This window comes from Alexandromys fortis, unplaced genomic scaffold (assembly GCF_014885135.2).
Source record: "Alexandromys fortis isolate MF-2015 unplaced genomic scaffold, M_Fortis_MF-2015_v1.1 scaffold_237, whole genome shotgun sequence".
NCBI classification, from domain to species: domain Eukaryota; kingdom Metazoa; phylum Chordata; class Mammalia; order Rodentia; family Cricetidae; genus Alexandromys; species Alexandromys fortis.
In genome coordinates this window covers 1571542-1584889 of record NW_026068137.1, presented here as the reverse complement: position 1 = coordinate 1584889, position 13348 = coordinate 1571542, and the positions used below count along the sequence as shown (strand labels likewise).

Below are 13348 nucleotides of genomic sequence, written 5' to 3'. Positions count from 1 at the left end.
ACGTCAACTCTCCGAACACACCTTACACTTCGCACAGTTCTATTTAGGTTATACGGCGGCTCTGAACAAGTTAAAGAATCTGCACTGAAGGCAGAGACCGAGAGCTCACACAGCCTCAAGGAAGAATCTGTCAGGGACCAGATTTGAGGCTTTTATGAACGAACCGCAGGGCTTCTAGCCCTGCAAGCTCGCCATTGTCAAATGCAGGTCATGGTGACAGCTTGTTCAAGAGTTAGCTAGAAGTGGATTAGGTATCACTGGCCGGAAAAACAGAGGCAGATGTCCTGAGCTTTAACGGTTTCTCAGAATAAGCCTTGAGGCATCTGACCAGGTGCTGGGGAATCCTACTAGCTCCTCAGTCTAGGTGTGTTACCCTAGTAGGCTTATGGTGAAGAGGTTGTAGCTGGTGTGTGTAATAGGTTTGGGGGCCTTCTGTAGACACTGCCCATGTGTCTATGTGTTCTTAGTCTACTTTTATCAAAGTTTACAGGTGGTAGGGAACTTTTTACTTGAGTCTTTACTTCCTGAGTGTCTACACACACAAGTGCTTTATCTTGCCTGTGCATTTTCATTCAAAATGGAGTCTACCACTACTTTGTGAAGTAGTCTCCCAAGGCAGGCCAGAGCCTGAAGCCATCGTCTTACCAAGTGGAGTCTTCTTAGATCAGGGCCCAGTTTGATCTCCTCTGTATGTGTGTCCTGCTCTGTCCCGGGTGAGAAATGAGACCTTGTAAAGTCCATGCTGCCCGTACAATGGTAGATTGAATATCCTTTGGGGATCACAAGGACTTTATCTCTTCAGTCCGGAGAAGGCTTCATGGTAGGCCAGAGATAGATGGGAGGTTTGGTAAGAGCAGAGGTAGTCAGAGCTAGGAGATGAAGTCCTCTAGTGGGCTGGCAGGTCAAGCAGCTGCGAGGATGGAGAAGAACTCTTCCATCACCCTAGCTGTGTGAGCCTTATGCTCCGGCAGAAAGCAAGACACATTTCCCGCCCCCCACTGAGCTCTGATTGGAACCATGCAGAGACAAAGGGTGAGCCTTTTGTGAAACAGTCCAGGCCTTGGACTTTCTCAGCAGGACAGGGAATCCAAAGCAAATATTAGCTACTGGGGTTTACAGACCGGGAGAGATGGGAAGATAATTTAAGAAGGGCCATTCTTCCCAGCCGGCAGGGCTGGGCGGATCCCTGCATCCCGGGACAAGGCTCATTGTTCTGGCTGGGGCAGGATTCTGATGAGGGTTCCTGGGTCATTTCCACAGCAGGCTTTGTGGACTCCTCAGCAGCCCTAGGAATCGTCTCAGGCACTTGGGCAAGGGGACTGGTTATTCTTAAGCACCGAAGGCATCCTTCTATGGAGTGATCTTCTTGGGCATGCACTGGCAGATGGCTGATTTGGGCACATGGACACAGTTCTCTTCCCTGGGAATTTTGACAAGGGTACAAAGCCTTTGGCTTCTCTGTCGTGGATGACACAGTCTTCCATTGCCATACCAGGTATCCTGGTCCGATGCAGAGGTACCCCGCCGTGGGCCTGGGGCTCACTCTTGTTTCACCGTGGAAGGCTGGCATCCCTGTCAGTAGACAGTCTGGAAAGAGCTGGGTGTGTGATATGCTGTCTAAACAGAAGGCAGAAACCCTGTCTCGAAAAAAAAAAACCAAAAAAAAAAAAAAAAAAAGCCCACTATTACAATAGAATTGCTTTTTGGTTGCTTGCATTTGGCAACTTTAACTTTCGCAAGACTTGGCTAATGCAGGTGGGGTTGCTTAAAAGTGAATCTGTGCAAAAAAATTTCAGCCCTAAGGAATGAAGTTCTGTCCTTTGCAGGAAAACGGATACAATTGGAGTTGGTCGTTGAGTGAATTAAGTCGGCCCCAGAGAAACTGTGGCATGGTTTTCTCAGTTGTGGGCCCTAGACTTTGTAGATGCATCTAATAATATGTACAGGTGACAGGAAGATGGATGTGAACTGTTCAGGTTGGCAGAAGGAACTGATGGGACAGGGAGAGGGGAAAGGGGGCGTGTACAGGAGCGTAGCAGGAATATGTTCAAACTCCGTTGTTCACATGTGTTTAAATGCCTTACGTAACTCTGTAATAAATAACGAAATAGACACATTTGTCTCATTTACATGCAGTTTTACTTTTGTCTTTAATAAATGGGAAAAGTGCATGTATGTCAAATAATTTTTAAAATAAGTTTCCCTATGGTTTACTATCAGGAAAATAAAAAAGGATACCTTAATTCAGTTTTACTGTTCAATGGATCAGAAACGTTAGGAGAGACTTGGGAGTGCCTGAGGGGCTGTGGCTTGCACAATTCCCTTTAACATATTTGCTGGAGGACTCGCTGGGACCTGATGGAAGGCTGGGGCGGTAGCCTCTCTGGAATCAGGGGCTTCTGAAAACCTGGGGTTGAGGGCTTGACAGCGCAAACCCTGGGGACAGATGGTGCTGGGGCTAATTGCTTTTTAAAAGTGAGTAGTTCATAGTTTAAAGTTATTTTCTAAAGAGCTCAAAGTGGGAAATGTGATTTAAAAAAGATTGGTTGTTAAAAATCATCACTGGGACTCAAACCCTGAAACAAATAAACAAGCAGGGTTTGAGCCACAAGCCGCTTTCATGCTTGTCCAAATTTTAAGCCTTTAAAAACTTCGCTGAGTTTTCTGTTTTGTTTTTAAGACTATAAATTTATTCTATTGTTGGTTTATTATGTACTATATGTGTACATGTGTATATATCTGTGTGTCACTGTGTGGAAAGGAGGGATAAAAGTCAGGTTGTCTCGCTTACCAGCTGAGTCCCCTTACTAGGCTGGTTTTGTGTTTTTTAAGAAGCTCATTCATGAAGGGACAGCATAGAGCTCCTCTCTTAGAGCTGAGCCTGTGGCTTTAAATTCCTAACATGCCTGAACATATCAGCAGGGCCTCTTCACAGTGCTTGCTCACGTAGAAGCTTTGTTAGGCTTGTGGGGAGTTCGCTAACTCAGGTTCACTCTGCTCCATAAGCCCAGGGCCCCAGGAGTGTATGCAAAGTCACATGGGATCCATCCAGACAGACCCTAAGAGGACTTTCCTTTTTCTTTCTGTTTGAGATAGAGTTTTACCATGTAGCTGGCCTGGAACTTGCTACATAAGACCAACATGGCTGCTGTCTTAGTTAGAGATTCTATTGCTGTGAAGAGACACCATGGCCAGGACAACTCTTATGAGGAAAACATTAAATTGTGGTGGCTTCCTTACAGTTTCAGAGGGTCCGTACATGATCGTCATGGCAGGGAGCATGGCAGCATGCAGGTAGACATGACACTGTGTTCTCCCTGTGCGAGACCTCTACAGGTCATTGACAATGAATAAATCACTCCCATCAGAAAATGCCCTGTATCCCCTCAAACACAAGTTAGTGAGCTCAGAAAGGAACTGACAGCTGGTGTGCTTTTTTAAAAAATGCTGCAAGATCCCCAGTGGCAGAAGGCAGCAGAAATGCTGTAGGTCCCAAATGGTGGTGGCGGGCCATGTGGCAGCAGGCAGTGGGCCCCAGACAGAGACGGCTGTTGGTCCCTGAGCAATGGCTGGTCTCAGGCTGGGAGACACATGGCGGGCGGGCGGGCAGGAGACAGAGACATGGATAGACACGACATGCAGGGTGAGGTTGAATGTTTATTCAGGGGATTATGGAGGAGGAAGGGTGAAGGGGGGGAGGAGAGAGAGAGACAGAGAGACAGAGAGAGGAGGAGAAAGAGACAGAGAAGGGGGGAAGCAGAGAAGTGGGGAGAGAGGCAGAAGCGAAGCTGCCTCTCCCAGAGGAAGATGGAAAAGAGAGAGAGCTCAGGCTGGAAGCTGGAGATCAGCCTGCCTCAGCAGATGGGGGAGGGAGTGGGCGTGGCTTGTCTCTTAAAGGGACCAATACCATAACAACAGCTATGTGTTCAAAACTGCTAGGAGATGTCTAGGAGACCCAAATTTGATTTACAAAGTTGTCCCCAGACCTTTCCACGTGTACACCCTGATACACACACACACACACACACACACGCGCGTGCGCGCTCGCACACATGCATGCACATGCACGCACACACACACAGTTCCATAATGGAAAGGTTGGGAATGGCCATGGCCATTAAGCTTCAGGGCAGGTGGGCAGGTGGGCAGATGACGGTAGCAAGGCTTCCAAGAGCTGCTGGGTCAGCCTTCAGAGCTCCAGGCCCACTTCCTCCACCTTCATTCATGCAGTTCAGGAGCATGCTTTCCCTCAGACTCTGGACTCTCCTTCTGAACTGCATTTTTTTTTTTAAAGCACACATCAGCCCTGCCCTGCCGCTCCCTCTCCCTTCCCCTCCTCTTCCCTCCCCTCTTCTCTGTTCCCACAAGTGTCATTCCAACCCTGGGCAAACACTTGGCTAATTTACACCCCAGGAATTCCCTATCATCTGCAGTGGGTCAGTGGTTTCTGTAGAAAACGATGCTTTGATTCCTGCAAGCCCCTTTCACTGCCAGCACCTCAAGCTGTGCACCTCCATCCTCAGCAAGGATCAGCAGTCCTCAGTAGCTGAGAAAAGAAAGGGGTGCTCCACAGTTCCCTCAGCACACAGCTCTTATGTGCTTTCCTCCACATCAGCATCCTTCATCCCTATGGTTATTCCTCCTCCCATCAGTAGACTGAAGTAACCTTCTTCCCAGGCCTCTGCTTTCTGTACACTCTGGCTCCTGCTGGCCTATGGTGATCTACTTTTAAATACTGTTTTGTAAATACTGCTCTTATCTGTGAACGGTGTGGTGTATGGGACAAAGGGATTCAGTTGCAGTCACTCAAAAAGTAAGTGTGCTGTGTAAGGCTGAGCCAAAAGACATCCTAACAGACTCAAAATGAACTGATTTCTGTGTTCCTATGGGGAATGATGCTGTCTTTAGCTATCAAAGGACTGGGTTTTAGCTTTTTTTTTCTTTTTCACTAATGAGTATACACTCATAAGCATGGGGTAGAAATTCTTTTAGTGCAGCCAAATATTGCTGAAAGACACAAGGTCTAGCTTTAGGATTCTTTTTCACCTCTCCTTCAGGCGTCGTTAAGTAGTTGTTCAGCATTTCACTGCGAGGTGCTAGTGTGGGGGGAGCTGGTACAAGTGTACTCAGGGATCTGCTAGGAGAGAGGGCTTGAACCTGTCCTGCCATGATTCTGATTTTAAAAACTAGAACACATTTAAAATACTTGATGTACAAAGGAGAGGAGCCTTCACTCCTTCAGGTGAGTGCCTGTGAGTCTACATTCCTGGGAGGAGTGTTTATCAACTTAACATTCACCAGTCTGGAGCACACCCATGCTCAAGTTCTGTACCTGGAGAGCAGAGAGGCAAGGTTAACTGCCCTGGTACTTGGTGATTTTTGACTCTGCGATACCAGAGATCTCAGAAGTCTTTTGTAATCTGTAAATGAACTTTTGAAAACCCCAGAGGGTAAAGAGAAAGTAGCAATAAAATCGCAGCAAGTACGCATGCATTCAGCTCAGCTCGGGGAAGCCTTTTCTGTGGGGTATTTGCAGGTTCTTGTAGTAGACATAAGCACCAAGTACTAAACAACAAAACCACCAGTGAGATGCAGGCTGTGTGGCCGTCATGCCTGGTTTGACACACTGACAGCCTTTTTCATCTGTGAGCAAAAGAGTAGTTTTGGCTCTTAGACCTAATAGAAGACACTTACTATTTTTAATTTGTTGACCAAATCATTCTTAATATTTAAATTTCAAAGTAAATGAAAACACATGGCACTTTTAACGGGAAAAAAAAATCCAGTATTATTGTAGTAGTGTTATGGAGGACTGCAGTAAGTAAATTTTGTATGCAGCCCTTAAGTGCTGCTTTTTTGTTTATAGTTAATTCCTTCTGCTTAAGGTAAGCACCATGGAGTGGAATGTGCCTCTTTAGGTCTTGCGGAAGGGAGTTCTAGGGCAAATTTCCCAGAGAAAGATTTAAACTTGGATTTTGGACTATGAAAATGGCTTAGTGGGTAAGGGTAGTTGCTGTGTAAGCTTGAGGACCTAAGCTTAGATCCTTGGCACCTGAGCTGGTTGTGGCCGTGTACTTCCCTGTCACCCCAGCCTCCACACAGGTGCACTTGCATATACATGTGTGCACACACTCACATACAATCCCAAATCCCAAAGCAACAACAATAACCACAACAACAAACCAAGAGAAAAATCTTGCACATTGTTTTTATTATTCTATGTTTCTTTGATGAATTATGACTCTTAAACATTTGTATTAACATTGATTGACTTTGCTTGGGCATGTGTGCACTTGTATGTGTGTGCTTGTATGCCATAGTAAGCTTATGGGAGTCTGAGGGTAACTTGTGGGTTGGTTCTCCCCTTCTACCATGTGGGGCTGGGGAAACTTGGGTTGGGTCAGGCGTGGTGGTGAGCATGGCAGCAAGCTCCTGTCCATGCCAAACCATCTCACGAGATGCCTGAGTTACAGCTTTGATATATAATATAAACCTGAGCTAGATTATTTCTTCCCAAGCATTTGGTTTTTGCTATTCTGGTAGGTTTTGTGTTTCTATTAAGGTTTTGGAATGATGGAAGAAATAAGCAAACATTAAAAGTGAGACAAACCGTGAAACTCCTTGCTAGCCCTTTAAACAGAACATGACTCTCTTTCCCTGTGTTCGGATGCTGAGCTGGAGTGGGAAATGTATTTTGTTTTTTTTTACCCTTACTGAAGACGCTCTGCACCTGAGAGGGCTGTGCTGGGTCAGAATGGCAGTGCTGTAACCTGGGGAAGAGGAGAAAAGGTGCTGCCAGGACCTTCCCCATCATGAGTCTGTGCTCACAGCTAAGCCTGATTCCCGCCCAGTGCGTTTCTTCTGCCGTGTACAAAATGGCAGACTCTAGGCAGTTTTGAGTTTCAGAGCTCTTACTTGCCATGGAGGGAGTTTCCTCTGGCCTGACTTTTATCCCTACCTCCACCCCCAGGTACTCCCCCCCCCCCCCAGCCCACCCTTTAATTCCTTAGCCTAATCTCCCAGGGCCACTTCTCCAGAAGGAAACCTTGGTTACCACTCTAGTCAAATAAGGACTGAGGCAAGCCATGATCTTGCTCCCCAGTCACCATCTGGGGAACCTTTGGGTTTGGAGCCTGTGCATTCTGGGGACACTCAAGTGTCACACCTGCCTAACAGAGAGATTGACACCCAGGCTGTGCTGTCATTGGGCGAATCTCTGAGCTCTGTGGGGGACAGGTGATACTCAGGATGAGTGTTCTTGAGACTTCCTGTCCGAAAAGGATGCTCACTTGGGGTCTGTGTCCTTCACGATATGTCCTTGGTCTCACCTCTATTGATATTTATGACCCGGTGTCCAGGGTTTATAAAACAAAACAAACCGGTGCTCTTCACCGTGGAGAGCTGCTCTAGGGAGTTTTTTTGGGTTGGGGCCCTGGTGGCAACGCAACAAACGTATTTACTCTCTCTGAGGTTCACACTCAGGTGTTTTTAAATAATCATTCTGTTTATGGCCTTTCCAGAACTTTCTAGAATCCACCTCCACTCCTACTTCATGCCAACTCCATGGAGGAAGTTTGAGACATTCATTACTTGCTGGGGAAGTGTTTTTTTCCGAACCATGAGGGTGGGCGCCAGATGGCCTAGTCATTAGCAAGTGGGTGGGGTGCCGTGACTCCCTGACCACTGGTGCACTTTCCCCACTCCTGGCCCAGTGAAGGAGAGAGAGCTCAGAGCCTAGAAGAGACTTTGAGGTGCTTTTTAGTTTGTAAAGTTTGGGGCAGTGGTCTTTTTTTTTCCCCGGTTAGAGTTTTTCATAGGACTATTATGATTTTAAAAATAAGAACTACAGGGCCAACCGAATTGTCCTAAGTCTGTGATGAAGAGGGCAGAGGACCACATGCTCCAGTTCTCTAGGGTCTGTTTCCTAAGACGTGTAGATGTCAAAGTGTTGGTCTATTCACACTTAAACGTCACAGCAGTGATAAATAGACTAGGGGCTGGAAAAGACGTATGCACACACCAGTCAGTATACATGTATAAATACCATTTGTGTATTGTACACATACACACATGTACAAGTTCATATGTGTGCTGTGACCTCCCTAGCAGACCAAAGGGTACTGTTTTTGAGCCTCATCTTGCTTCCCTTGGAGAGTTTGCTAAGACACACACTTCTGCTCTGTTACAAAGTTCCTGTTTTGTCCTCTCAGGTGTGAACCAGAATTCCCATCTAAAAGTTACCAAATGCCGGCTCAGCTGCGGCTGCTGCTGACTGAGGGCCCTGCAGGAACCTTGTAAAGGGACAGCCTTCCCTGTGGCTCCCTAAAAAAAGCGTTCATTCAGGAGAAATGAAGCCCTGCCATGCGCCTGAAGGGCCTTGAACTTGCAACTCATCCTTGAAAGGGCGTTTAGTTCCTCTTGTGATATCCCAAGGCCACAGCACGCCTCTGAGTTGAAGCAGAGAACTCTGCCATCTGTCCTTCTCTTTCCCCTGCAAGATGAGAGTGTCTGAAGCTGTTCCAGTGTCTTTGCGAGGTGTGGACATGTAGACTGGATTGTTACCCTGCCCCCCTCTTCTTAACCGTGTCCATTTCAGCTCTTTTCCTGTGCTGCGGTCGTCACACAGAAAAGCACACCCGAGTATAAGGATAAACATCTGTCTTTCCAGTCGGGTAGCCTCCAGCGTTCAGCTAGGCTTTCACGGTCCCGCATCTGCAATATTAAGTAAGTTGCAAGGTATGCGGAGTGAGCTTTTCATCTCAGCTACTTTTTCCCAGTTCTGAAGTTTCAATTTGGTTCACTGAGGTTTCAGTTGGTTATTTAAGAGCCCCCCCCACACCCCCATGTGCCACCTTTGGTTTCAGAAGGGACGCTCCACCCTCTTAGCCTCAGCCTGAGATGGGCAGTCCTTGGCTGCTTAGGTACAACTTGTGAAATTGCCTTATGAACTTGTCCCAGCTCTATCTAGCAGAAATGCATGGTGACTAAGGTGCAGTTGCATTAAAATGCAAGAAGCAACTCAGCAGGCGAACTGTCCCCCTCAGCTTGTCAAGCCCTCAGATTCCAGTCTGTGCTCACTGGTATGAAGTTGCACCACAGCCCTCTAAGCCCTGACTATGGGCTGAGTGCTCATAGTCAGCGCTCTGTCCCTAGGACCAGAGGGTTGGTGGCCCCAACTCTAGACTGGGGGCGGTGCCTTTCAACCTTTTGGCCCTCCTTAGCTGCTGTTTCGCTTCCGAGAGATTCATGCGCATTGTCCTTTGGGATGGAATTTGATGAGCTTGCGGTAGTGCGACTGGTTCCCACGCTGAGCCTGTTTTCTGTCTCTAAGTATTGATGTATGGTACACCCCGGAATATATCACGTGTCTGACACTTGGGTCTGGTCAGAGCCTCTGCCCCATGTCTGAGATCACCCTAAAGCCTCGCTAACCAGATTTCACGTCTTAGCAACAGTTGATCCGTTTGGCTCCAACCCTTCCACAGATCTTTCACCTGTGGTCCACCCCTTCTCTTGACTCTCCCCATGTCCTGCTGGATGCACTGTGAGGTAAAATCTCACTTAAATAAAAACATCTATGTCAGTACCAAGGACTGGCGAGGGCAAGAGCAGGACCCACAGTAAAATCCTAGAGGAGAACGTGAGTAAGAGGGCATGGTTTGGAGACTGGAATGAAGCTGGGCTACTCTGGGAGCAGAAAGGCAAGTGACCTTGACTTACCCGTCACCTGGAGAACTTGATCATTTAGCAAGAAGGACCAACCACATCCCTTTGCTGGCTCCTCAGCCATACAGTTCACTTTGGTGACCCAGGTGCATTTTGTGAAGTCTCCTTTTGAACTATGAAGTGGAAGTGGAAGTGATTCTATAGGTCACTGGCATCTGTTGAATCTGCTCAGAATAATTAGATCCTTAAGAGACGGTGAACATTTCAGGTCAGAGGATAGCCTAGGAGAAATGACTTCTCATTACTCTGACTGTGAGTCGTCCCGTGATTCCTGTTCTGTCCCAGGTCTCACAGCGTGGCTTAGCCAGATGTGCACAGCTGTAAGTGGAGACTGAAACACTCATCAGGGAACCCCCTTCCTTACCTCATGACCTCTTCCTTTCCAGTAGACTTGTGACCTTCACTAGCTGTCCCCCATCCTTGTATATCTATCTCCCAGTTTTCCTTCTTATAAGGACACCAGTTATGTCGGACTAGGACCTATGTTTTAACTTGATCTTCTATGGAAGACTGCATCTTCATACACAGCCATACCCCAGGCACTGGGTTAGGATTTATATGCATGAATTCTTGGAAAACACAGTTTAACCTACAACAAAATCCCTATTGAAATGACCTGTTATTTCTAGCCATAAATAAAGGACATTGAGCCTATAATTCGGGTTCCTAGAGAAGCTAAATAAGAAGGAGAACCCAAAGAAAAACATATAGGCTTCCTCCTGAATATTAACCTTCATCAGGCGATGAAAGGAGACAGAGACAGAGACCCACATTGGAGCACCGGACTGAAATCCCAAGGTCCAAATCGGGAGCACAAGGAGAGAGAGCACGAGCAAGGAACTCAGGACCGCGAGGGGTGCACCCATACACTGAGACAATGGGGATGTTCTATCGGGAACTCACCAAGGCCAGCTGGCCTGGGTCTGAAAAAGCCTGGGTTAAAACCGGTCTCGCTGAACATAGCGGACAATGAGGACTACTGAGACCCCAAGAACAATGGCAATGGGTTTTTGATCCTACTGCACCTATTGGTTTTGTCTAGGCAGTTTGGATGCTCACCTTACTAGACCTGGATGGAGTTGCGTGGTCCTTGGACTTCCCACAGGGCAGGGAACCCTGATTGCTCTTTGGGCTGACGAGGGAGGGGGACTTGATTGGGGGAGGGGGAGAGACAGAAATCTTTAATTAATAAATAAATAAATAAATTAAAAAAAAAAGAAATGACCTGTTAAAGATGTGGGCTTCTGTTTATTACTCAATGACATTCACATGTGTAAATTTAGGTGGTTTTTTTAACAGGTATTTGTGTGTGTGTGTATGTGTGTGTGTGTGTGTGTGTGTGTGTACCACTGTGCATTTATGAAAGTTAGAGGTAACTTGTGAGAGTCACTTTCTCCCCTCTACCATGTGGGTCCCAACAAACAGACTTTGGTTTTCAGAGTGGGTAGCGAGTGCCTTTTCCCTTGCACCACCTCACTAGCCTTTAAATTGACTTTTTAGCTCAAACAAGTGATGAGCTTTTTGAGAGGGGTGTCTACACATTGTCACTGCCTAGCTGCCCGAAGGCCTTTGACCTGGCTGTCCTGCCTATGGGCTTGCGCCTTGGTGTGTGAGTGCTCCAAATCTTTCAGTACTCGCTCTGAGCTCCGCTCCATCGGGTTTAGAGCCCTTGTGTTGCTTGATCAGTCCGAAGTCAGTTCTTTTGTGCTCCCCAGTCCCCATATGCTGCTGCCTATGTATGCGCCCCTCCCCAGAGAAAACGAGGACCCCTTTTAATACTTCAAAATAAGCCGAACTCTGCTTATCTACCTGTTTGGGAACACTAGCCTGCAGTTTGTGTGTAGGCTGGCTCTTTCCCATTTCCCTGTTGGGATGACTTAGCACTTTGAGATAGCCAGTTAAATCACGGAGATAACACTGCCCCTCAGGTGTTTCAGCACCTGCCCTTACTGGCAAATGCTGAAGGTTTCTGTGCTCACAGCAGGCTTGACACCTTGGATTTACATAGATCTACCTGTGTGTTGTCCCGAGGCTTTCTGGAAGTAGAATGTTCAGTGGGCTTGGCCAAGGCATTCATTCCTGTCATTTTTTGTTTGTTTGTTTTAATCTACCCACACTTACCAGTTAAACAGATTTCTTGTGTGTAATGTTGTTCCTTCACTCGGAAAGAAAAATATTCCTACAATGAGAGAGTTCACCCGGAGATGGTGGCCTATGTGATTTTTAAAACATCTTTTTATCTTGAAGTAATTTATTTAAGGAGAGAAGCTGTGCATTAATTAATTAAAATTAATTAATTGATTAAAATACATTTCCTATCTCTTCGCAGGGATCTTCGGTTCAACAGAATCAGAGAGATCCAACCTGGGGCATTCAAGAGGCTGAAGAACTTGAACACACTGTAAGTGAGAAGATCTAGTTGGTAGCTAGAGAGAGAAAAAAGAAAGATGGTTGTACTATGTACCTGTAGGCAAATGTCAGTGCTATGGCCGTCCTCTGATTGCCACAGCTGGAGGGGATGAATGGTAGAAGCCAGGATAGCGGAGACCTATCTGCCTTTTGCATGAAGACCAGCACACCTAGACTTCCTGTAGGACTCACTCCCACTTCACACCTCCCTCAGCAGCCTGGGTTGGTCTCAGTAGGACTAACTCCCACTTCACACCTCCCTCAGGTGCCTAGGTTTTCTCAGTGGGACTTACTCCTACTTCACACCTGCCTCACTTGCCTGGATTGGCCACACTGGGACTCACTCAACTTCTTCACACCTCCCTTGGCTGCCTGGGTTGGCCTCAGTGGGACTCACTCCCATTTCTTCAGACCTTTCTCTGCTGCCTGGGTTGGCCTCAGTGGAACACCCTCCCAATTCACACCTCCCTTGGCTGCCTGGGTTGACCTCGCAGGCCAGTGCTTGCATTCATCTCTTCCCTATATGACTGAGGAGGACAGTCATCTCCTGAGCTCAGCCTGGCCATAGACTGTGGATTGCGTTTGGGGTGGGTTGCTCAGTCTAGGGGTTTGTAACCCACCCGGCAATCAGTTACTCCAGGGTCTCGGAGGGGCGCTACCTGGAAGGGAATGAGATAGGACAGAAGAATGAGGCCAAGCAGATTTGTCAAAGCCTCCGTTTATTAGGGACGGGTTACAGTTTATATATGGTAAGGAATGGGGGGCAGGGCACGGGATCTCGCCGGACGCGTGGTCCCGGTCACGTAGCTTGGTCAGGTAGGCTAAGAGTCACAAGTTGCCACACCTAGTTCCCTGGATAGCTGGAATGTGAGGCGGGTTCCGCTAAGATTAACAGTTAATTGGGTGAGGGGCTCTCTGCAGACTCCCCAGGGTGATGGTTCCTGTAATGATTGTTAGAGGGGAAATGGCTCCTGACATATTCCCCCTCTCTTATATAAAGGCAAGCAGTTATTAAGTGGAGGGCACCAAGTCAGAGTCAACCCTGGTGTCAGATTTAAAAGAGAAGGGACTGGGACAAGTAGAAACCCTCCTCTCGAATGGTGAAGCAATTTACCTCTCCTGGGAACAGAGGGGTGCCTTATGATTAGCATTATTTCCTTGGAGCTTCTCAAATAAAAGGTATCTAGCAAGAGTTAAAGTAAGCAGACCACAG

At 47.2% G+C, this 13348-nt stretch overlaps 1 protein-coding gene across 2 annotated transcripts in view; it reads left to right on the top strand.

The window, feature by feature from the left end:
- Nucleotides 1-13348, top strand: part of Pxdn (peroxidasin) — an 86229-nt gene that overhangs the window by 21888 nt on the left and 50993 nt on the right. For both annotated transcript variants that reach the window (XM_050126521.1, XM_050126520.1), the window contains exon 2: nucleotides 12056-12127. In XM_050126521.1, the coding sequence (XP_049982478.1) occupies nucleotides 12056-12127 (72 nt within the window). The remainder of the gene's footprint in view (nucleotides 1-12055; nucleotides 12128-13348) is intronic.